This window comes from Pangasianodon hypophthalmus, chromosome 16, assembly GCF_027358585.1.
Source record: "Pangasianodon hypophthalmus isolate fPanHyp1 chromosome 16, fPanHyp1.pri, whole genome shotgun sequence".
In the NCBI taxonomy this organism is placed as follows: domain Eukaryota; kingdom Metazoa; phylum Chordata; class Actinopteri; order Siluriformes; family Pangasiidae; genus Pangasianodon; species Pangasianodon hypophthalmus.
Window position 1 is genome coordinate 5,967,519 of NC_069725.1, and position 26,659 is coordinate 5,994,177.

General features: G+C 39.6%; 1 protein-coding gene across 4 annotated transcripts in view; it reads left to right on the forward strand.

The window, feature by feature from the left end:
* znf385a (zinc finger protein 385A) overlaps nucleotides 1-26,659 on the forward strand; it is a 77,617-nt gene that overhangs the window by 41,866 nt on the left and 9,092 nt on the right. For 2 of the 4 annotated variants that reach the window (XM_026920896.3, XM_026920897.3), the window contains exons 2-4: nucleotides 4,228-4,373; nucleotides 13,690-13,800; nucleotides 20,664-20,835. In XM_026920896.3, the coding sequence (XP_026776697.1) occupies nucleotides 4,228-4,373; nucleotides 13,690-13,800; nucleotides 20,664-20,835 (429 nt within the window). Of the gene's footprint in view, nucleotides 1-4,227; nucleotides 4,374-9,240; nucleotides 9,389-9,452; nucleotides 9,987-13,689; nucleotides 13,801-20,663; nucleotides 20,836-26,659 lie in introns of those variants that run through there. The other 2 variants (XM_026920899.3, XM_053240960.1) reach the window with 2 other exon arrangements.

A 26,659-nucleotide genomic window follows, 5' to 3' on the forward strand; every position in this document is an offset into this window, starting at 1 on the left:
TGCTTTAGTCCGTTAGTCTTTCACCTCCTCATCTGTGCGCCCTGCTCAAACAGATCAGGTTCCAAAGCTTCAGTTTTGATGCTAATACAGGGACATTGTCATGCTGGAACAGGTTTGGGCCCCTAATTTTTTCCAGTGAAGGGAAATCTTAATGCTACAGCATACAAAGACTTCTAGAAAATTGTGTGCTTCAAATTTTGTGAGAACACTTTGGGGAAGGCCCACATATAGGTGTGATGGTCAGGTGTCCACATACTTTTAGCCATATAGTATAACTTGGTGGTGCCACCCATTAGTGTGGTCTTGCCCCCCTCCTTTGCCACCCCATGTCTAAAAACGTGGACAGATTATTTGGTCCTTTGTTGCCCCTGAAGACACTTTGAACAATCAAAACACTGAATCCTCAGAACTGAGACTGTTGGACTATTAATGAGAAAAATCCCAAAAGACCCAATGTATCTAAGTGATTATGAACTGTTTGTAAATTGTTTTTGTAGTACCTGAACAATAGAAATCTCACCATTTTACTCAACTACTTCCTTGATTACTTTCTTGAGGATCTCTAAAATGTGTTCATCCCCGTCATCATGTTCATCATCATGTGTTCACAAGATTGGTTCAAATAACAAATGCACCAAAGAAGACAGTGTCACTTATTAAAGAAATGTCTGATCCTCCATTTATCATGGTTACACAGAGTTATTTGAGTTTGGTGAATTGTTTTCCTGCAACTATGATCTTCCGGTGCTCTTCTGTCTATTTATAAAATCTCAGCACCTCCCCTTTCCAAATCCCAACCCTCTATTATTCACACTCAGCTCTTAAATCTTCCTTCAACTCTTTTAATTGTAACATTAGCTACAGCTGCTTCCTCTTGCCATGTTTGTATTCGTATACACTCACACTCTGTTGGCTGTAATATCGTGGTCACTGGCACAGTCCCTGCACTGTGGGTTGTTTAAAAGGCGTGATTATAGCCCTCTGCATGTGTTGCAGGATTCCTGGCATGTCACAAGGTTTTATCGACTTCCAAAACCTGCACTGTCCCCCTTCCCATCTCCCCAGACAGCCCTGTCCATCATTCACCCACAGCCCTGATCAGGTTCTCAGGCAAGCTAGGGGAGATTTTAGATCATGAGACACAACAACATAGCTGGTGCTCTCTGTGGGAGTTTGATGAGGCTGTTAAGACCACACTATCCTCATCAAGGCTGTTTGTCTTTCAGCAAAGCATCTGATAGTGCTGTGATGGCTAATCAGCACTCTTGTTTGAATTGATGTATAACCCCTCGATCTGGAACAGCTGTCCATGTGATTATGTGTGTGTTTTTGTTACATTAGTATGTAATGCTGTTGATGATTAAAACCTAATCCACCAATCATGACATTACACACAAGAGTTTATGTTTGCATATGTACACATACATTGTATTGTACGTAAACAAAATCGGTATATAATCTCTCACACATGCCTGCGTGGACACGTATGAATGTGAGTTATAGTGAGAACCAGGTCTCGAAAGGGTGCTTTAATTTTAATGATGTAATTATACACTAGGGCAAGGAAGCAGCCGGGACCTGATTTATACACTCTGGCTGTGGTGCACTGTCAAACACATTATGAGTCTCAAGACTGTAAAGACAACCACACTCACACACACACACACACACACATACCTCCCTTCTCCACTGCTGTGCTTCACTACCTGCCTTTTCAGCTATTTCTTTCTATGACTATGTCGCTCCTTCTGTCTCTCTAACAATTTCTGTACTGCTTCACAGCTGGTATGAGAATATGCAAAGGGTCTGATATCTTCTCTGTCTCTCATTGTAATATTGTTACATGTAGCGTATGCTGCCATGTATGTGGTGTAAACAGTTTGAAGCTAGGGCGCCACGGTGCACTGGCCTCTTCTGCAGAACAGTTATGTGAGCTGTAAAAGTGTCTCATTTGCTACACCTGCTGGAGATCGTGCTGGTTCATAGACCTGAGGAACATTTTTACAAAGTGGGTTTCCGCAGTGCCATAATCAGACGTGACAGTTTACTAATGAACAAAAATAATACCAGCCTTGGATGATTTTACAAAGTCAGAGGTTGTACTTCTGACTTTGAGAACATATTTTACCACTCAAAGGTTTTCATACAAAGGTCTAGGACTCAAGTCCAGTCTCATGATGTTTTGCACATTGGCTTGGACATGTCTTTGATTTATTGGCATTTGTACTTGGACTTGTTGTAGTCTTGGGCCTTGGTCTTGCTAAATATGGCTTGGTCTTGGCTGAGAATTTGTAAATGTATCTTTTCTTTCTACATGCACAAAGTTTGACAAGAACTAATTAGTTCCTAAATATACCCCAAATGTAGTTGCCATTTTGGAAAAAATGGTTATTTTTCCTCAGATTCATCAATATAATTTTAATTTTTAATTTTAATTTTGTAGTACCTCCTAAATGTTATGTGAGTTAATGAGGGATTAAACACTACCCACAAGCTTTCTTTCTCACCAGTGTTTTATCACCAAGCAGATTTTCTTTCTTTTGCTTTCTATTTCTATATCTGCCACTGATTCCTGCCTGTTCCACCTCCTTTCTCATGTGCTGTTTGTGTACTGCCCTGCCATCAGGGAGTCCTGCAGGTCTGCACGCTCACTATCACTTAATGAAGCAAAGGATTATTTGGGCCTGAGGCGCCAACAGAGAAGGAGCAAGAAGAGCACATGAGCATGACCTGAAACTGTACGGCATCAAACACATTTTTCCCTTCAAACCCACTCTCATCTCTTCTCCTCTCCTCTTTTCTACCAGTTTTTCCTCTCCTCTCGTCACATCCTGTCAGCTACCTTCAGTGACAGAAGTATTCACAGCAGGCTTTCTCCCCCGCCCAACCCACTGATGGCTCTTGCTGAGAAACCCGTCTGAGAAGTGCACTGCAGAATCAAAAAAGAGGCTGACAAACAATCTTGAAAAAGCAGTGGAGAAATGTCTGGGAGAAATAGAGAGGTGGAGATGAGAGAGCGAGACCTAGACGAGTAGAAAAGATTTAGGACTCCTGGGAACTGGAGGCGAGGAAAATCCAACTGTGAAAATTAAGCAGCTTTAAGTAACTACTTGCTAAAGCTGCATTCTGAAGAGCCGCTCATTTCAACGCCTCATCCACAAGGTTGCACTGGCAGCAGATTAATGAAGAGAGACGGAGTGAGGAAAGGAGAAAACGGGCAGAAGAGAGCAGAAGGAGGAAGATGGCAAAGAGAGAGGCTTAGTGAGACAGGGCAGTTTCATAACACAGGACTGACAATGATATGCCGAATTAAAGTTGGGGTCAGAATGTTTTTTTTTTTCAAGACAGAATGCTGTTTGTAATATTTGGTGATGTTCTTCTCACATTTTCATTGCTAAAAATAGCAAAAACTCCTGTCTGTGTAATGCCAAGGCTCTGTAAGTGTGAAGTTTGAGTTTCAAAGCAATGAGCTTCAGCTAACTTCCATTAACATCAGTGACTATACTAAGAATGTAATCAAATGCATTATTTGGAATGAACAGATACAAATAGGAGGGGCAATATAGGTTTTTTTTCTTCAGAAAGTTTACCAGAATGGTTCACAAGGCATCTGGTTGAGAATAGAGGTGTGCATCAGGACTGCGTTCCTGCAGGTTGCAACAAAAAAGCCATGCAAGCGAAGGTTTTTACTTTCATGTGGGCATGATTGAGAGGTCAGATATGAAGCTTGCGGCACAAACACAGACCACAGTCATTAACACGAGTGTATATGGTGCTCCCATGCTGCTTTGTGATGCATTAACAGCATCTTTAGTAACTGCCTGGTCAAGGTCATGGTATTTTAAGTTAGGCTACTAGTTTGTTTATATTTTGGGAAATAGAACTAACTAAATTTGTTAGAAAATATATCAGGCAGGTACAAACAAGAAATAAAAATGAAAAAAAAAAATCATTGCACGAGTGGGATTTTAAAACACAGTCTTGTGCCTTTCTGGTTTGGGCCACGCCCACTTCAGTTTTAAATCCAAATACAGATACAGATATTTGGAGCAATAAACAGATACAGTTACAGATAGTGGCATTGTGTTTCAACCCTAAACTACACCTTTAATACTAGCAAAAGCCTGACCTTATTTCAGATTTTCTGTGTTAGTCCTTCCCAGAACTGTTCACAATCAAATGATGATCATATTCTCAAAAACTCTTTTTTTTCTTTATTTTATACAGGAAGTATCAACCGAACAGGGGCAGTCCCCACATTTTTGCGGACCCCCACAGTGATCCAGCCTCATCTGGACATGAAGCCCTTCCTGCAGTTCCCCATGGAGACACCTCCGCCACACAGTGTTGGACTCTTCCACAATTTTAACACGGTGAGTAAAGACAGCCTTGTCCTACTCCTTTGGACTCTTTCATAATTTCACAATGGTAAAGCCTCATTGACACCATGCCTCATATCACCAGATAAATTGATCTTAGATCAGTGAGTCTGATCAACCAGCCAATGTGTCTGATTCACCACACTGACAGAGTGTACTAGAACAGTATTGCTTAAATCATACTAGCATGCCAGATATAGATGTTTCGATATCACCAATATGTTAACCGCCATCTGCACCCGTTTGAAATGTCTGCATTGTTTGCTTTGGCTGATCTCATTGATTTGCCCTGGGTGATGAATAAACACAAGGTGATTTATGGCTAATCATTTCAGTTTCCCATGCTGGCAGTTTCTCTCATTCAGAACTCCTCCATGTCTACAGGGTGCATTTCAAAGAATGCATTAAAAAAGACACCTGCTTTTAGTTGTGTCAAAGCCAGATTTGACTTATGGTGCTAATGTTGGCTTAGATGTTTCCTGACACTTGTTGCCAGTGTAAAATTTGCTGTGCCCTTTGGCTATGTACAGCATGACAGCACAGATGGAGGGAAAATACAGTTTCTGTGCCAGATCATCAAATCTAAAGCAAACTGCCCACTGTTCTTCCAAAGCCTTTAAATTATATTTCAGTAAGAAAGCCAAGTGATATTTTAATATTTTAAAATATGTAGGATTCAATGAGATGAGTTATGCCTATTGATTTTGTAGATGCAGTTGCAGGCAAAACTTTATCTCCAGTTTTTGATTAAATTATGGTTTTGACCACATTTGTTTCATTAGAACATCTTTGAAACACATGGCATTTCCTTGTCTTTTTTATTCTGCGTGCAAACTTGTGCACTTAATTGTAACTTTTGTCTTTTCGAGTTGGCATTTTTGTTCATGCATGTTCAGGGAGAGGCATATGTACACTGTGGCAGTTTGAACTTTGCATCAGCCCATAAATCTGTAGTTCCTGCTCCATGGGGCCATGTGAGGTGGTACAGGCTGGTCAAGGCTGATGGGGGAGATGTGCCTGCTGCCCAGCAGATGGGGATGTTGGAGAGGCTGGAAGGACAGACTGACCTCCTCTCTAGGACACTGCTGAAAGCACACTGCAGTGTCACTGCATTACCTAATGGAATTTCTAAGAATTTCATGACCTGGGTTTTTAATGGACAGGACAGCACACCTGGACGTTGTCCTGAGGATTGCAGCAGTTCGCAGTCCAATAAAATAGCACTGGGACCCTGAAATATAAGAAGGATGGATTATGCAAGACACTTTTAGATAGTGAAATGCAAACACAAGCCCTTAGGATTTTATCTTTAACCTCTTATAAACACTCAGCTGGCTCATCAGCTGGTTCCTCTCTTAAAGGTGCAATAGTCAATTTTTTCATGCTAGTACAAATAACCTGGAAAATATGTAGAACATGATAAAAAATTATTTAAGACATGGCCTCAATACAAGTGTATTATGTGGCTGAGAAAACACGTTTAGAAAACTGTGGCTGCTCGTTTGTGTGTACATCAGCCTCTTTTTTATAGACAATCCCCAATGACTCTTTACTCCACCCCATCTCAGTTTGTTTGCAGAGAAATAAACTTGGCGTTTATGCAGCTGAATGGCTTATCACGTAGCTTACTATACTAACTATATTAACAATGCTAATACTGGAGCATAAAGCTTATGAGAGCACATTACAAAGAAAAACAAGATGGCAAAGGCACCCTTGACCATTCTCATAAATCAACATGAGCCGATTTTCATGTTTATAGTGTTATAACTTGGCTTTCAAGCAGCTAAATGTCTGAGTGTGTTTGAAAGTAATGTCATGACAGCCTTTGCTAATGCTAACTCTAGGTAGCATGCTAACTCTAGAAGGTTGACCTACTAGATCATAGGTTCTGGGGCGGTGCTTTGTGTACATGGGTGGAAATGGGCTCAAGGAGTAAAACAAAAAAAAAATCAATAATGCACCTTTAACTACATAATTTGCCTATTATTTTTACTATAGTTACTGATAACTTCCTAATATTTACTAAATACATGCTTTAATCTGAATAAGTGAATAATAAATTGTGACATCTTTTTGAGACAGATAGAAATGTAGCTGTAATAGCGCCATGAAGTTCAAACCAGTGTTATGTCTGTTAAAACAGTGATCTACATGAAATATTTAGTTCATGGGTCCTTCCTGGCTTGGGGACAGGGAAGGAATCTGTAAACAGCTGTCGAGAAATCTCTGTGTTTGACGTCTACTTGATGGAGCCCCTCACTGAAAAGAAACAGGCTGTTTTTAGGACGTTCTCCTGTAACTGTTAAACAGGTCAAATGAATTATGCTGACACATAAAACACCCCGCTGGAGTCATTCCACAATGCACAAGCCTACGTTAATGGCATTTGCCATAGTCATACACTTCTATTTAAATCAGATCTGGTCTTGTGTACTCAACACACAAGTGTCTGCTTCACACAGGAACTTTAATGTGACTTTAATGTGATTTCCCATGTACCTGCTTGTCTGAATGGATGTGCTCATGGGTGGTTACATGCCTGCATAATTTACCCCAGCTGGCTGTAGTGTGGATGGTTTATGAATATCTGGCACACACTTACACTGTAGAATCAGGAATTTCCTCTAAAAGTCAGAGAATCAGGAAGATTATACTTGACTTGTTACTTTTCACCTGCTACATGTTCTAGGAATCGAGGTTTCTGCAGTGTCTCAAGAACACATACCTCAAGTATTCCACGTTAACACCTACCTCTGTTCCAGAGTGACTTGTAGTATTATCTGGAGTATTATGCCTTCAAAATCATCGCCACAAAATTTCACCATAGTTTACAATCTTTTTATTATGGCACACAATAGGAGCTATGGTTTGATACTACCATGATTTTACTGTTATTCTCAATGTTAACTATGATTCAAATATGATTTACCCAGTCCAATCTAACAGAAAAAAGTTCACATGCAATTTATTTGCAGCACTTTCTATACATTGAATATCAACATGCTGGCACAAACACATATGTTGCACAGCAATGTATCAAACTTTCAGATGAATGCTCTGTATGCCATGTTCTAGACTTATTTTTAAACTTATTTTAACCAAACCCACCTCTACCACTACACTATTTGAATAAGTATATGTAATAAATAATTTTACCTCTTTTTTTTTTAGCATATTAACACTTCATGCATAAAGTTTGGGCTCATGAAACTTCTTCTTTGCAAACAAAATCAGGCTTGCAAGGCATATAAAAACCTGTAAATTCTTTAGGCTACAGAGATTACATAGACTTCCCGCATTTTGAAAATACCCACATTACTGTACTGCGTTTCCGCGTGAACGTGTGGAAAAAGAGAAGTTTCATGAGCCTGAACTTTGCTCATGTAGTGGGCAATAAGTCTCATGTGAACATTTTTTTCTGTGAGACTGAAAAAACTTTCTGTAGGACCAACTCGCACAGGGACAGTATGGAAGATGTGCCACATAAACAGATTATAAACATGTGTAATCCTTGATTTGATGAAGTTTTCTTTAAGCAGATATTTATTTACTGTAGCATTTATGGAAGGAGTCTCCAGTATCAGAGTCCGAGTTAAAGTTATAAGTTTTCTCACACGGGAAAGTCTTTCAGACAGTAGGCTTTGTGGTTTCCTGGTAACATGAAAATGTGTGGGTTTTTTTGTCTTGATAACTTCAACAGCAACAAAAAAGTGGTACTTTTTGTAAGTTGTTAATTAATGTGATAACAAGAACTAGCTTGTTTTGCTGAAATTCCACAAAATTAAACCTAACTGTAAATGGATAAAGTGTATGATGGGTATTTAATAAATTTTTTTTTAAAAATGTTAGTATTGGCAAATTGCTGTGGTAATTAGACAAACAAAACACCTCAGAATGTTGTTGGAAAAAAACAAGTTCAACAGCACAGCCTATCAATAAAGATTACCATATTTTTACTATGGTTTACATTAACTATGTTGATTACGTTGATTATGCTGAAAACCACTTGCCGCTGCTGAGGATGGCCCCATATGGACAGCCTAAAGTTCAGTGAGATTACTGTGGATGGTATCACTTAGTAACCATAAGGATGGCTTATGAATGCAATTGCTACAAACAGTTTTGCTGCGAATTACTAAGTACTAAGCCTATCATAGCAATTTGCAGTCCTAGGACATCGCAGCAAAACTGTTCGTAGCAATTGCATTCAACAAACAGACTTCAATAACCTCAACAAAATAGACTTCAAATTAAAACTATAATGAATTCAGAAATAACTCTGATGCTCATATTCATAAGTTGCTCATCAGAAGTTCCTGGTTACACAATTGCACTTTTTGACTACATAGTATGCAGTTATAGTGGGAAATTATTTACAATCGCAGCATCTGGTGTCACCTAGATGAGGATGGGTTCCCTTTTGAGTCTGGTTCCTCTCAAGGTTTCTTCCTTATATCGCCTCGGAATTGTATTGGAATTTTCCTTGCCACAGTCGCCTCTGGCTGGATAAATTTATGAATTTAAAATTTATATCTGGAATTTATATATTTCTGTAAAGCTGCTTTTTGATAATGTCCATTGTTAAAAATGCTATACAAATAAAATTGAATTGAGTTGAATTGCCTGTGATACCACCACAGTCTTAATGCATCTTATGGTACCAGAGATTGTTCCACTCATGACATTGACAGTTTTTGGCAAGAATCATTCAGAGAGTTGAACCATAAGCCTTTATGGTTTTGACATGTTCCTCTGATTGAGGCGGAGTTGCAGCTGCTTGAGATCTCTGTGAGTTTGGGATGTATTTAGTATGAGAGTTTGAGTCACTATGGGGGAGCTGGGGGAGGGGTGAATCCGGCAAGCTGCGGAGCCATGCGCTGATACAGAGGGGGCGTAGAGGAAAGACGGACACTCTGAAAGAGAAGAAAGAAAAAGAGGGTGACAGGAGGGAAAAGGAGAGAGGGAGGAAGAGTGCATGACATTTCCTCTGCATCTGGACAATTTGAGTAAGTATGGATGTGTGTGTGTGTGTGTGTGTGTGTGCGTGAGAGAGAGAGAGAGAGAGCTTGTGTGAGACAGAGAGATGGAAGGAAGTTGGTCAGGGAAGGAGAAAAATAAAGAGAACATTGAGCAGGGCTATGAATAAGTGAGAGAGAGAGAGAGAGAGAGCGAGGAAGGGGAGGAAAATTAAGAAAGAGAGGCATAGAGAGTGAGTGAGAGAGAGAGAGAGAGAGAGAGAGAGAGAGAGCAGCATCAGAAGCCAGAAGGCTCACATAGAAGCAGCAAGAAAGAAAAGCAGGAGAGAGAGAGAGAGAAAGAGAGAAACTGAGATATCACAACACTACTGCTCAGAGTGTGGACAGAAGACAGGAAGAAAAGGACAAAGAGACTCATGTAATGATCTGTAAACACTGAAGGGTGTGTGTAGCTCTTGGATTGGTGTATGTGAGAACAAGTGAGTGTGAGAGAATCAGGTGGATCACTTCTGGATAAGTTACTCACTCCTTTTGCACACCCCTTCCTGCAAGTGAACACACACAAACACACACGTGTGTGAGCTCTGACAGGGAGACTGATGAGGCTGTGTCTGCTCAGTACAGAAAGGTGAGTGTCTCAGACAAAGAGAGGTGTTTTTATATCGATGAGTTGTTATAGCTGGAATATTCCTTAGGGTCAATTATTGCATGTCGGATATCCTTAGAGAAATAAATATTTACCAGGGAGAGCAGAGTGAAGGGGTTTCACTTGTCCCTTGTGTGTGGAATGTGTGTGTTTATGTGAGCCGCATGCCATGGTTTAATTAAAGTGGTTTTGTCCGAGTTCAAATCTGCTCAACCTGGAGTTGAAGTGTGTTTGTGTGTGTGTGTGTGTGTGTGTGTGATATATTATTGCCCAATAGACTAGGATGTGTTTTCTCCCCGTACATGGGGAGATAGCAGACTCTGTGTCAGGCTTACTGGCTTACTGGCTTGACAGCACAGATGTTAAATGTCTTGCTGCCCAGTGGGTCACTGTGTTGATGTGTACAGTGTGGAAACAGACATTGTTAGGCACCACAAAAATGATAACAATTATTCTATTAGTATTGTGAAAAGTCTGAGTCTGCCTCCAAGAACTTTCTTCTACTGCATATTTACAGGGATGGAAAAATACTTGAGTGGTTGTACTTCGTTACTGTACTTACAGAATGAGGACTGAGAGATATAGAAAATCACTTATCCCACCCCTAATAAGAATGGCAGTTTTCTTTTATCGCTCATTTTATTGTGCTATCATTTATCTTAGATTTATATTCAATGATCTCGTTTTCTTTTTTTTATCCTTAAATGGAAATGGAAATGCTCACCTAATTCAGTTTTGTTAAATTGCCATGTGAGTGTGGAACAGAGTCAAAATCAATAACAATAAAATAAATAAAACTTCATATTCGGTATGATAAATGACAAAATAAAAACAGCTCTTGGTAAGAGTACTGTACCCTGAAAAGGGCTCTACAAGAATTTCTTATTAATCAGTTATTCACCTCATATTACTCAGTCTTTACCATGAATTATTCACTAACTACAGTAAAACGAATAGGAAATTCATGTAGTTATGAGAAGTGGAGAAGAGGAATGGTCGTCTGGAAGATGGGTTCTGAGGGCATTAACTGTTGAGATTAATATCTTAATTCTGCTATAGCAGTATATGTAAGATATTTCATTACTTTAGCCAAGAGTGGACTGTTGTTTTAGTGAGATTATTTCTCTTGATTTATGCCATATGGCCTGACGTCTCTGTCCTCTACACTAAGTGAAAATGAAGTTAGAGAAGTAGGAGTAAAAGGCACCAGACTCCACTCACAGCTATTTTTGTTCTGATTCCTGAGGCTCTGAGGGGCGACTCCCTGGAATTTGGGCTGGATCAGCATTTTGACATTAGACAATCTGTTTTCTATTAATTCATCATGTGGGTGGTTTTAAAGTGCTTTGAGTGGACTTTAAAAAGCTTCAGTGCCCTTTAACTAATCTGGGGCTAATGAGAGGCTTTTCCAGTAGGGGTGGGCGATATGGCAAAAATATCATCACAATGCTTAAGACAACTTCATGATACTCTATATCTCAATATATATAATTTTGCTGAGGTTTTGCTAAAAATATGCTACTGTAGGTTCAGGAATTTTTGTCCAGCATTTATAAAAGTTTAGGTAATGCATCAAGAAAAGCAGGGAACAATGAAAAAACTGGTACATTAATAGTTTTTAATGTCCAGCTCTGAAACCTGATGATAATGACAACACTTAGGAAAAAAGTATCATGATATCAGTATATCACACTGATCCAAAGAGTGTAGTCTGTTTCCTGAGCTGACTGGTGCTGACTATTATATCCGTTTTGTTGCCGCGCTCTGGCTTGAGGTATTCGGATTAACCAACTGACTGCCATCTGCAGTTAATTCCTTGGAGATTCATGACAGCGCAGCCGTAGTGATTAATCCAGCATTTGTCCGCTGCTCTGTTCTAGACTGTGGATTACGTGGATGAGTTTGGGATGAGTACTGAGATAAGAACAACCAGAGGATGTTGGTCTGTTATTCTTCACATGGTGTTTGCCTGCGCCATCACGCCTTGCTCTATGTGTTAACTTGACTGAGTATTTACTTTTTATCAACGGTTGCCTGGATACCACACCCATGCGGAGTTTCAAACTGTTTTTGTTTGAGTTGGCGAATATTCACTGCGGCCTTTCCCCTTTCATCCAGCCAAGGGAGACTGTCATAGACAGGCCTGTCAGACCTGATTGATCTTAGAAGTTGAAGTGAAAGGCATGGCTGTCATCTAAATGTGTTTTGAAATGTTAAAAAGATGCCTCGTGTAAAATAAGCATGTTCTTAGTGCGTGCTGAAATTTGTTTAGTTTAGTATAACCAGTGATTATTTAGTATAACCAGTGTTTCTAAATAAAAGTGCAGCATTACAAAGTTAGGAGCTGAACTGTTTTATTTGCTGTTTTAACACACACTAACTCAGGATTTGGACATTTGTACATAGACATTTGTACTAGAGTGAGGATATGTTTTACATCTAAGACTTCAATGTATTTTTTCAAGTCACTCTGGATAAGACCGTCTGCTAAATGCTGTACAATATGTGCTGTTCATTTTCCAGAAGTCATACCTCAAGGAGAACTGTGCCCCATTTGAAATGTGTACCATAATGAAAATCAGTTAAAAGAAAAGTGTTCATCATCATGCCCATCATCAGTAGATCATTAGTTTGAATCCCAGTGCCATCCACATCCATCCACAACCAGGAGACAAGAAAACAAAATTGGCCATGGTCTCTGGGTGGGAGGGATGGCGTACTGTCTCTCTTTTGTCAATCATGGGCGTCTGTGAGCTCATATATGCGGAAGGAGGTAGATAGCGCTTTCCTCTGAGTGCGTTACGCTGCCCTGTGGACGGCTGGCTTCAACAGGAAGCATGTATTAGCCTTCACCAGGAAGCATGTATTAGCCTTCACCCTCACTGCTTGGTAGCTGTTATATGATAGGAAGAGCTGGCTTTGTGGGTGGGAATTAGCAGATAAATAGAGAAAGAAAGAAAATCTGCTAGACATTATTAGAAAAATATGGTTTGTACGTGCTTGGATCTGACTTTGATGCAGACATGACTTTTTCAAGACAACCAGTTTGCATTAAGATGGGTAGCTCATGAAATCTATTAGAGTGATGTCATAGGATACGCCATAGGATACGCCTTCACTAGTGAGCATCTGACAAATGTGTTCCTGTGATCCTGTTCAAGCACTGTAAAAGCTATGCTGTCTGGTTCCAGGAGAAAACACCCCTCTTGGTAAAGGAGTTTAGCCCTTTTTTTCCTGACATTCCATTAATACATTAATAATATTATCAGTAATTTCCTGACATTTTGTGTTTTCTTTTCATTCTGTGGTGAAATTCAGGCCTAAAAATCAACACATTGGATTTGGTGTGAATTCTAATTGCTAATTTGCTAATCAGCTACAATGGCATGACAGGGAATCTACTCAATTATATCAGGTAATGAGTTGGGTTGTGTTGATTAATTAGCTAAGTCGTTGATGCACTGTAAAATTCTAACTTGTTAAATTTAATACGTGCAGAGTGCTACTCACAGTGTCCTGACCCTTTATTGTCCCTAACCCCCTCTCTCCCTGGTGATCTCTAACCTGAGGGCCATTCAAACCTCTCAATCAACATGATTAATAGGACTGTGCCTTTCGGATATGGTTTCTGTCTACAACAGCTGTTTCACTTCTCTCTCTCCTTTGCTTTCTCTCTCTCTTCCAGATGGATCCTGTTCAGAAGGCGGTGATCAACCACACCTTCGGAGTCCCACTGGTTAAGACCAAGCGGCCCATCATCTCCTGTAATGTCTGCCAGATTCGATTCAACTCAGAGGTGCATTATCTAAGCAGTCGCTCTAGCCGGTCACTTTATGGACGTTCTGTTTGGATATTCGTGCTCATAACATACAATGTGGTAGCTACAAAGACACAAATATTATGTTTGAAAATGTGATTCATCTAGATGAAGGCTGATATGCTCCAGCCTGCTGAAACCTCATTTAGATCCAGAAGGAGAACACAGCAGCTCCACCTCCATACAGATGTACTGTGTATCCACATGTTGTTTTGTTGCTGGTATGGAGGCTCAGCATGTGAAATCTATGCTGGATTCTTAAACTCCATATCAGTATGCAGAGTTGATTAAGATCTTATGTCTTACAGGCAGTCATTTTCTTCCAACATATGATGTTGGTTAAAATTTATCTATTAGAAAAGAAAACTAAAAAAAGTGAACACGAGTAATATGGTCCATTACACACCTCCCTTTTCTCAAAAAGAGGCAAAATTTCATTAGCTGGTTAAAAAGTGAGAGCTAACATATTGTAATGATGTATGGCGAGCTAGTTAGCTAGTTAAGTGCATTAATCCAGACTATGTGATACAAATGGGAATATGAATTCCTGGGGTTGTGATGACTGATAAAGTTTCTAACGTACCATATCGTGTTTGAGAGTTTTGAGAAGTCACTGGCAAATATTTCAGCTCTGAACTGTGGTGATCTGTCCATTCATCGCAAGTAGAATTTATTTTTGTCTGGTTAGGGTCTTCATTTTTTTTGGCAATTTGTTTAACCACGAGGTGACTTTGTTGTATTGTGTTAGCAGGACAGTTATATGCGGAAGAGTTTATTTTGCTCAGTGTAGTCAGTGTTACTACATACCTGTGCGCTCCTAATTCTGAAAAGATTGTCTGCCATCTGTGCATGCTAATTAATCCATCTAGTAAAAACAGACAGATTGCAACACAGCTGATGTGTGTAGTGCACCAGGTTGTGGGATTCGGAAGCTCACTCAATTTACTTTTCAATTTACAATTAACTCAATTTAGTTACAGCATCGAGGTGTAGCAGGTTGAGTGTGAAAATACATACCTAATGAAAACTGTTGTTTTTCAAAATTCAGTAGGAAATAGAAATTATTTTCTTTCTTTGGTTGTTGAACCTACTTGGTCATTGAGTAACGACAAATAAAAAACTAATAGCCCACACTCGAAATATGCTGTAGGGACCTGTGCTAAAGATTTTTTCACCTCTACTTAATTCTTTAAAAAATGTTAAAATGGGTTTTCTTTTGTTTTTTGTTTTTCACTTATTCTCTGAATAGCACTGCAATGATTATCTATGTTAATGGAAACCAGATCCTGGAATATTCCAGCACTGCCTTCAGATGGTAACTCTGATAAGCAGTGCATAGTGCATGAGGTTAGTTCCAAAGCGATGTCTGGGAGTGTCCCACAATCCTGAGCTATTTTTATTGAGCAACACTGTAATCATGGGTAGAATATGTTGTTCTTGGAGGAAGGCTGTAATCTTAAGCTTCCACTCTGCAGATGCACAGCTCACTTTGAGCCCAAGCCACAGACACAGAGAGACGAGGGCAAGCCCGAGAAGTCTAGTCTGCCTGCGGAGGCCTGTTAAGCTGCTGGGTCAAAACAGTAACAAATGATTTACAGGGAGGCGCACTGAGCCTGTCCAGCTGGCATTAAGATAAAGACATAGCAACATATCTTTATATTGGAGTGACATTTATTTTAGGACCTTGTGCGGCTAAATATAGGTCCCATTTGACACATAATGATTATTTATACTCTTTCTAGGCTTATTTTGCTTTGTTGGTCCAGATGTTGTAGTTGTATTAGGTGTGAATTCCGTACAGACCTGTGTTGTCTGAAGAAGCTCTATGTTTATAGCCCAGCTCATGACCTTCTAGTCGAACCAGCTCAATACTGCAGGCATGCTTGGAAAGATTGACACATTCCAAATAATAAAAGATGAAACAGCACACTTTTTAGTGGGTATCTCTGACACCAGCAGCTGTTCTGCTTTGTAAAATTTTCTGTGTGCTCAGTGCTCCACACAGGTACAATCTCTACCCCCACCGCAAAACCATTAAACCTATATACAGACGTATTAATCAGTTTTAGTTGTAGTGATCAGGTGAACATATTGCTTATTGTTTATTGCGTCATTTTACTTCCTTTAAGCCCATGGCTCTCAAAGTGGGGTGAACAATAGCCAGGGGGTCTGATTTGTTAATTTTGTTACAGTCGTGCCAACAACAACCCACCATTATCAAACTTATTACATCAACGGGAATCTAACAATTATAATAAAAATATGTTCTGGAGTTCTATAAGTTCAGAAATAAATAATTAATATATATTACACATTTAAATAATATGCCTAGTATTTGAATAGTTTATTCATAAAATAAAGTCATTTATTTATTTATTCATTCATTCATTCATTCATTTATTTATTGTATTTTAGAACCCCTGCTTCAGCAATTTCTTGAAAGAAGCAAAATTTTGTCAATAAACAAATCTGGTTTGGTATGATTACATAAAAATAGTCTCTAGAAATAGGTTCAGTAATCGTATAATAATTTTTTTGGTAGGACTATTGCTTCTATTCAAGATGTTTTACTGAAATATCATTTTTGCTTCATGCATCAACCCTGGACACACACACAGCACACACACACACGCGCACACAAATGCTACTATTTCTAATGTATTTGTGATGTATGCTTAGCCAATGGAGTCCTGTTTGGTTGGAACAGGCAGTAGATAGAGACAGATTGCTAATCAATCAGCAGGAAAAGAACATTGGGATGAGGTATCAGCTAAAGATTTTCATGATTTCACAGAAACTCAGCTGCATCAATCATTCAGCGTTACAGATTTCCTGGCTTTAATATTTGCTGCCTTTTGCATTACCACTTTTAGAAAGATCATATTACAATCCCCGAGTGAGTGAATGCAGCAGTTTCTCTCGAAAACAGCATCACGCTGATTCCTTTAAAATCCGTCCTCCACCCGCCCCATGCCACCGTCATTTCACGCTTCATTATGGATCTGTATATTTCTAATCCCTGCTCTGTGATAACAGAGCAGCTGCAGATTGGCTGCCAGCATTTATCACGAGCTGCATTCATCAAACCAGAAGCTGGGAGCTTTGTGGCGCTGCGTTGCTGTGCTGTTGTAGGCAGCAGTTTGCAGTGTCCCCGCGTCCCTGCATGTGTCACGTGAGGTGGACGTATAACCTTGCCGCGCTGCAGGAGTGATGTCATTGCTTTGTGCTACTGTTGCTGCAAGATAGGGTTGAATGCGTGCTGTTCCCTCCTCCTGCTCTCGCCCTCCTCTGTGGCTCACTGTCAGTCACTGGGCCTGGGCTCTCTCTGTCACTTCTGGAGCTTAAAATCACCTCTCTAAAATAAGCAGGGCTTTAAATCCGAGCTGTAAAATGAGTGGGACTGCTGCTCCCCCTGTTGCCACACTCATTGCCATGTTTTTCTGCTCTTTTTTTTTTGTAATTGCATCTGTCATTCTGCCCACACTTGGTTTTGTGAGAAACAGTAATCTGTTATTGTGTTGTTCACTGTGGGAGTTTGCCCTTATTAGTCCTTTGAAAGAAATGGTTATGCTTGTTTTCATTAAGCTCCATGAGCTGTTGCCATATTGCTTTCACATTTCCTTTAACTTTAACCTTCAGTCAACCTTATGTAACTTGGTGCTGCATCTTAGGTTTGAGGAGTCTTTACCTAAAGGTGAAAAATACAGAGCAGTATCTATAAAAATACATTAATTTGGCACCTATACTGTGTTTTACAGGAGCCTAAAAGTCACTTTGGGTGAAGAATTGCATGTACAACCTTATACAACCGAAGGGCAGGTATTATATTTAATCCATTTGAGGTCAGAATTACTACGTCTTAAAAATGAGTTTATCACAAATAAGCCTTAGTATTTCAAAATAATCATAACAGTTCACAAAAGTTGCTATTATATTTATACTCTCACCAGCCACTTTATTAGGAACACCTGCACACCTGCTATTGTAGCCTCTCCACCTCAAGGTTCGGCGTGTTGTGCATTCTGAGATGCTTTTCTGTTTACCACGGTTGTAAAGAGTGGTTATTTGAGTTGCCATAGCCTTCCTGTCAGCTTGAACCAGTCTGGACATTCTCCTCTGACATCATTAATGTTGTATTTTGACCAGGTCTCACTGCCTGTAATCTGTGCTATACTTGGCATGTGGTTACAAATACATGTGGCAAGTTTCAGTTTGCTCTTCTGAGAGAACAACTATTATAAACAAACAGCAAATGCAAAAACCTCATTTAAATATTGTAAGTATTATGACTGATGCAGGTTTTTGTAAATCAATGCAACTCACCCATAAACTACGAGTGCAATTTATCTGATTGAACACGCAAATTAGTACTCTTTATTTGGATTTTTTTGGTAAAATGGAGCCTTAGAGTATTTGCCCAAACATGGTAATGACATGCACCATCTACAAGAAAATGTGTTTATTCTCAGATTTTCCTTCCACTCTGTTTGGTCTCCGATCAGTTATCAGTTCAGTCTTATTTTTCCTCTCTGTGACCTTAACCCATGTGTCTGCCCTTAACACATTCTCAACACCTAAACCTGATTATGTTATTTGTGGCTTCCTGGTGGAGGGTTCAGAGCACGTGAGCATCTGCTTGTGCCATTCAGAAGCATAGATCTTTCTGTAAGTCTTCCTTGATCCCAGATATCCGAGCTCCCTAAACAGTGACCTGCCTCCTCCACCTCTGTGACCTCAAATCTGATCTCACATCTTTAGACAGACAACCCCTTAAGTGCCTCAAAGGGCTTTGATTACAGACTAACAGCTATATATGGCTCTGTCATCACCAATTATGGCCCACAGCCTGCCATCATGGACATGGAGAACTGGCCCAATTTCACCCCAATTTGTGTTTGTGCGATGTTGCCACAGAGATGGGATCATGTCAGTCTTTCTCTGTCGCCATTTCAAAAATCTCAGCTCTACAGTGTTTGCTTTGCGTTCATGTTTTCTGCACTCCAGTGCCAGGCTTTCTTTCTCTCTGTGTATTTTCAGTGCCAATGGCAGCTGTCATCATCTCTCAGTTCTTGTAGGAGAGTGACAGCAGGACAATCTTCTGACTAATAATGACTAGTTCCATCCTGATAGGCTGCTTTCCGTGGTGGGCTGTGTTTAATGCTTTAAGCTACTATTAGGTAACGCATGTGTGTGGGTCCCGATGACCACTTCTATCCTCCATAACGAGGACACTGACCACAGGCGACAGCTTCTAAATGTGTATTTCTGGAAACATCCAACCTGTATCCTCACCAGAGGTCAAGTCAGCAGTATGATGGATGACTGGTGTGTACCATTCCACATATCAGAGATCGTACTGCTTCTGAACATGAAGGAGCACAACATATCTGTTCCTCCACTGGGAGAACTAAATATATTGTGCTATCCACTGACATTCTCTGACAAATGTGTTCTTTTAGACAAACAATTAAACCATAACTTTTTTAACAGCCTGACCTACCAACAGTCTTTGAGGACCTGGCCTCATATGTATAGCAACAGGCTTCCCTGCATCCGTGTATGTTGCGTTCTTTTAATTTTTCTTTATATATATATATATATATATATATATATATATATATATATATATATATATATATATATATATATATATATATATATAATTATAATTATATGTAAGTGATGGCAGTGTATGTTGTGTTCATTCATTTTTCATTTTGAAATGGAAAAAATATATATATGCAAATGAAATTTTCAGAAATGTTGGCTTGTATTTTCAGAATGTTTTGGCTTGTATTTCTCCTTTGCTTACTTTTTATTCTGGGGCTAACGTGCATCAGTAATTATTGGGTAGCTAGTAGTAAGAAGCGTAGTTTAAAGATTGCCATTAGTGCCTAATATAGATCACTATGCACTTTTTTAAAATAGCAAGAGGGTGAGGGTAAAGGAGGATGACATGTTGGCTGAAAAAATCAGCAGAATTTTCTAGTTGCTGCAATTTTAGAAATACTTTAACTACCCAAACTGTACTTCTGCATATGTTGATCCCATATTTATCATATTTTTTAAAATGAAAACAGAATAAGCATCCAGAGTGCACACAGACTACTTGGTTTGGTCTGTTCATGCTGAAATGTACTGCAGTGGACATTTTTTCATATGTGGATTCATGTATATTTGATTTCTAGACATTGTGTGTTGAAACAAATAGAGTCTATTAAAATCGAGTCAATATTTTCTCTTTTCTCAAAAACAATCCATCCAAAAATGGACTAGATGTGTTTATCCTTGTTCCTATTTTCATTTCTGTATGCATGACTCTCTCAGCACCAGTAACAGACAGACAAAAAAGTGTGATGTACAGACAGGACATCATGCATCTTCATCAGATATAGGTGATCCCCAAGGTTCAGTACTATGACCACTGCTGCTTATCAACTCTATGTGTGCAGATGGTTTGCTAGCGTAGACTGGAGCTCTCTAATTCCTTATGGATAAAGAACAGCGCCCACAACACTGACAGACCTTACTTAGAAAGTGCTCATTATGCTCAATGTGACCAAGTTGGTTTACAGTGTCTCTGTGACATGACATCGTGATGGTCACTGTTGTGTTTTTACATTATATAATGAAAGGGTTGCTTTGTTAATGAGCATTTGTCAGTCCCTGGTGTTTATTTTTACATTGCAGTATTTCAGCCCTAAGTATGAGCCAGTTAAGTGAAGAAGGAAAAATATGCAGACTTTGATGAAATGGAATAGAACAAATCTAAGTTTGGCTCTAGGTTTTTGTGAACAACACTGGGCCAGCATCACTAGTTTAAAACTTCTTTTTCATTACAGAGTCAGGCAGAGGCCCACTATAAGGGGAACCGCCATGCCAGGAGAGTGAAAGGCATTGAGACCTCTAAGACTCGTCCACAGGAAAGTGACAAGCCTCCTCCTGGGCCCACTTCTTCCCCATCACCCCCAGGATCCCTGACGGCCAATACAGACACTGACTCCAGCAAAACAGGTAATGATTACAGTCTACACACTCTGCATAGCAAAGTTAATATAGCATAGAGTAGGATTCAAAAGTCTGAGCCTAGTACCAAAATTTCATTCATTGATTAATCTTCAGTAAATGATTTATACTGGTCAGGGACTGGATCTGGAGCTTATCCCGGGAACACTGGGCATGAGAACAGAATACACCCTGAATGGGATACCAGTGCGTCACAGTAATTCCAAAATGCATTTATCAAAACTAATGTTACTTAGATCAGATGTTTAACTCAGATTCACTGATGCAATTTAACAGACAAAACTTTTAGAGAAATACTCATATGTATACTCTTAGAACCACATCACATCAAGAATCCTTAAGGACATAGTGTTTCCTAAAGTATATAATCAAAAATCCCATTAGGAAGCTATAAACCCTTAACAATCCAGAGAAAGAAAAACATACCCAGAGTGTAAATGGTATATCTCTGGATAACCTGCCTTATTTCATTCAAATCATTATACAATTATACAAACCATTCTAACATATATCATATGGGAGATCATTAATACACATAACACACAAGGTAATTTCTTAGCAACTAACATACACTCATTGTCCACTTTCTTAGGACATGGTAAACTCTGTGTAAACTCTAGAGACTGTTGTGCAAGAAGATCCCAGGAGATCAGTAGTTTCAGAAATACCTAAACCAGCCCCATTCTGATGTATGATGTGAACATTTTCTGAAGCTCTGAACGTGTATCTGCATAATTTTATGCTTTGTGCTGCTGTCACATGATGAGCTAATTGGATAATTGCATGAATGTGCAGTTATACAGTTGTTCCTATTAAAGTGGCCAGTGAGTGTGTCTCAGTGGAAGAAGTCTTATTTGTTGTAATCATTTTTTGACATGACCAAATTGCATTGGAATTTTTTTTACATCTCTTGAAATGAAGAGATTTTCTAGAGTCTTTGGAGGATGTATGCAATGGTGTAATTCTTCCTAACTTTGTCCATGCTTGTTCGTATTGAATCCACCACATCATCACCTGCTGCTCTAATTGGTCAGGCAGAAACATCTGAACTTGTCTGTATTTGATTATGTGAAACACATCATGCATTCCTTTCATCTCAACTGCCAGTACTCTTTTCAACTAATAAAGATTCATGTGAATCACCTAGAACCCTGTTTGCTTAGCAAATGATTCAGGGCATCAAATGGAAAAACAGTACAAACCTTTCCATTACGTACTCTAGTGCTTTCACATGTGTTCTTTGACCATAGTATTTCAAAAAGAGCTAAAAGAGCTACTTTTCTGGCATTGGGTTTGAGAGGTCAGTTACAGGGCCAAGCGCTAAAGTCCTGACCCTGAACCCGTACAGCTATGCTGCTAATATCATGGACAGACCATGGGAATCTTCAGTGGTTCTGAAGTCTAGGGCCAAGGCCTCAACTATTGATCCCCATTTAAAGGTCAATCTCACATGATTGGTGTGACTTTGCATGTCGCTTCAATGCATGGCAGTTGTTTTGCATCTTTATTAATTGGAAGCAGCTGATGAGCTTACATCGCTGTAGGCCGGGTATTAGAAGGCAATTTGTCTTTCATTCAAAATAAACTGTTGGATTCCGAAGGCTAAAGCTGGCAGCACTTGGTGAATAGTGAGAGAGAAAGATGGTAATGGTGTGAGACTGAGAGATGGTGGATAAAAAAAACCATAAAGGAACAGAGATTTCACAAGTCTGAGGGGATTAGCTTGCAGAAGAGACCAGCGGCATAGCAGAGCAGAAACATCACAGCTGATCTTTGTCTAATGAAAAGTGATTAAATGTGGGCAGATGATTCAGACAGCAGGTTGAATTGAGAGGATAAAGAGCTGTAGAGAGGGATGAAAGAGGGGGACACTACCATTGCCTCTCCAGTGTTCTCTTTCCATTAACTCACCCTGACTAACCCAAGGTTGGATCAAACCATTAGGAAAGTGGGAAGCACACGAAGCTGGATTTTCCAAAGACAGTCATTTTCAGTTTTCTCTGGATGTCACTACATTTATAATCTAGAGAGACAGACATTCACATTTTCGTGTACATACTTTCATGAGTTTGGAAGTGTGGTGACAGAATAGGAATCCTGCACTTCATGATGTTTTCTTTACCTAAGCTCTGATAGGGTAGGGTTACAAAAGAGGGGACAGAAAAGAGAGGACAGTATAGCCGTGTCTCACCCAGGGATTTGCTTGCATATTCATAAGGGCCAGAACAGGATGAGTTCCAGCAGTAGAGAGCCAAAACAAGCCAGCTATGATCTAAATGTGTAACAAGATACATGTGAAAGAATGCCTTTTTCCATCCAAATCTCCATCCTGTGACCCTTCGCCCTAGCACACACACACATTTAGAGAATTCCAATGCATTGCCTGCTAGCTCATATCTCCCATCAGCCTCTCTGCAGCATTTCCTTAATATGAGTTTCACAACGGAGCATCCACGGAGCTGACAAACCCAAAAGAGTCAACAGCTGCGGTCCCATCTGGCTGCTTGAAGCACTTTATCTGGGGGTAGAAAAGAATAATGGTGTGTGCGAGTGCCATAACAGTTTAAAAGAATAATTTAGTACTTCAGAGTTCCCTGAGGTTTCTTCTGCTTAATTTCAGTGTGTGTTTGTAGTGTGGCAAAACTTTATTTGGGTTTAGATTTGGGTTCACCATAAGTATAAATGGATTGTGGTGTGTTTGATGTGCCACAACAATTTGGAGGATTTACGTTGTGCTTCAAATTTTAGTGAGGTTTTTCTTTATTATTTCACACCACAGCCTGAATATGTTTTTGATTTTGTGATAGAGGGAAGTAATATGTTATAAAAGATACAAATAGGAGGTGCACTAATTGTTGTCAGAAAGGATTAAGGCACAGTAAGGCATCTGGTTGAGCCTAGAGGTGTGCATCAGGACTGGGATCCCACAGGATGCAATGAAAAAAGTTTTCATGATAAGCAGTCAGATAAAAAAAAAAACTAGAAAAAAAAAAAAAAAAAAACTTAAGATGAACTCAAAAAATGTATGAACTCAAGTGATGTAGCTAAGTTTGAGGAATTGTCAGAGCCAGAATTCACACACCACGCTGACAATGCTGGTGTTTATTTTTCTGGGTTTTTCCAGTGTGTTTGGGGGGTATAGTCATAGGGTTCATTAAAAAACAAACTTGCAGGCTTAGACCACGCCCACTTTGAGTTTAAACTCCAAATACAGATATGGATATTTCAAGCACTAAACAGATACAGACAGTGGCCTTGTATTACACCCCTAATTTGTGAGTGTATAGCTTGGGTGGGGGCTCATGTTGGAGAGAACTTAGAAAACTCCCACGCTTTCATGAGAACTGCCGATGTGCAATGGTGCTCGAGCTGTTATTATTTATTAAAGGTTGGCTTGCATGCATCACTGGAGCTGCCTCTTGGAGAAGTTGGAAAAACAATACAAAGATCCGTGGCATCACCTTTTACCCAGCACGGGTGTACAGTTTCAGCCTGCTGTCAGGACAGCCAATTGATTAATTCACCACAAGAAATAGAGCTTGTTTCCTGGACACTGAATTAGCCCGAGGCTCTGGGGAAAAGGCCGTGCCAGGGCTTGGGGGATGTAAACGTGGGAGACGGATCTCCAGACCCTCTGTTTACTCCCTTTGGCTTTCTCTTCCTTGGTCCCTCCCTTTCTAATGAAGGGCTGCACTAAAACCACTCCACAGCTTTTAGACTTCCAGACAATAGTTTGGATGGACACATCTGGCTTGCAGCTAAGACAGAACTTTGTAACTGTTTCGAAGTTGAATATAGAAATGGAAATAGCAGTGCTTTCATTTAATTTCCAAGCATGCCCACATATCTCTTGTTATTTCACATATCTCTAATCTCCTTTAAATCTCTTCTGAAGTTTTATATCATAATCCAGGATTGAAGCTACAGTGGCAGAACATCTTCAGTCTCGAAAAATGACAGGAAACATTTTTTTATGTAAGGTGTGCATATTTTTTGACTCAGTGTTTGGAGAGAGCCAGCCAGAGGGAAAAAGAGAGTGTGTGAGTAAACGTAGCCCTCTCTATAATTAATCAGTCGCAGAGCTCGTATGGGCTTAGTGGTTTCAGAACTCATGCATGATTAACGGTGGGTTGGGGGGTAGGTGGGATGGCAGGCGACTGGCCCTCGATCCTATCTGACCTCTTCAACACCTGATCCACCTGTGAGGCTCAGCCATGCCTGCACCGGCCCTGCACTTCACCTGCCTGACACACACACACACACATACACACACACATTACCCACATTTAAAGCATTTTGCTAGTATATAATTAGAGTATTTTTAAGCCTTTGAAGCCAGTCTTGATATATTTAAGGTGTAGTTTGATGAGGCCAAACTATTCGATACCTTTTATCATTTGTCTTATCTGAAATATAAACACTGGAGAAGAGTGAATCATCAGCTTACAGTAGAATGCACAAAAGGCAGAAGAAGGGCGCTTGGTGTAGAGTGCATGCAAATGATGAAAATGATGATGGTGATAAATGGCAGTGGTCGAGCATTAAGGGGGTCTCTTCACCCCGACAGAGTTCAACCCAAACCACTTGGACACTGCGGATACCGCAGTATCTCATCACCCACTCACACTAATGCTTCTTTTAATACAGAGCTTAGAAATTTTATAGCAGATTTTATTGTGTGTGCATTTGTGAGATTTTATGTAACTACAGATGATGAATGATTCTGTGAGAGCAGTCCTGGGAGTATAAGGTTACAGTGGGAATTCTGTGACTTTTTAAAGCCACACCTCCTGTAGCATGGAGTTAATTAAAATGTACAAATATTTCCATGTATTCACTTCTTCAGTGTGCTGACAAGTGCACAATGGTGTTTGTATTGATGGAGTCATTTATCCACCCCACCTTCTGTGAGTAATGGGTCACTCAAACATCCTGCATGTACCACCAGAGCACGTCCATATCAAATCTGTAAATTGTGAGGCATGATGGAAGAAGAGCAGACTTTGGGGGGCGTCCAGGATGAAGCCTATGTATTTCCATCATGATATTGCTCTTCCACCTGTCATCTTGGACTGGAAACCGCAAATAAAAAATACTTGACGAGAGATTTCCCCATTCAGTCTGAATGTTTCCACTACATAAAACCCACCTCTTATATAAGGTGCAGCCTAGCAGAAAGTCAGAGCCTTTATTTGAGGGAGATTATCACATAGAGAAGAGCTTCAAAATGTCCAAAATGGCTATAAATAATCCATTATGTAACCAGGAAAAGGAACTCGAGTGGTTAAAAGAAATATTTAAGTTCCTCTCCACAGCACAATGCACAATTGCGCATTCTCTCCAAAACCATAATCTGGGATTGATTTTGTCCCACAACAAATTTGTTTTTCTCTCTGCTGTTGTAGAGGTCAAGACTGAACCTTTTTTCCCCTAAAAGTGTACAGTATGTGACAAACATTCGCTTCATCTAGCGCACTAAAGTGTTCATTGGTTTTAACTTAATTTAGTTAACATTTAACTTAAATGTGTTTCTCTGTAATACTCTCCAACCCAAATACATGGGGTCTCCAACTAAATTTAGCTGGTCTAAATCTCCTCCTCCTAAATCTGAAAGAATTCCAAATGCATTACTCAGAGAACCATTTGTGTGTGTGAGTATGTGTGTGTATGTGTGTCTTTATATATCACCACAAGGTCTGGAATGCGTTTAGCTGGTAATTTCTTTTTTTACACAAACAAACTGCTGCATTTATTAAAAAATAAAAAAAAATAAAAGAGCCCATATGTTTCTTTTTGGTTTCTGAGGTTAAGA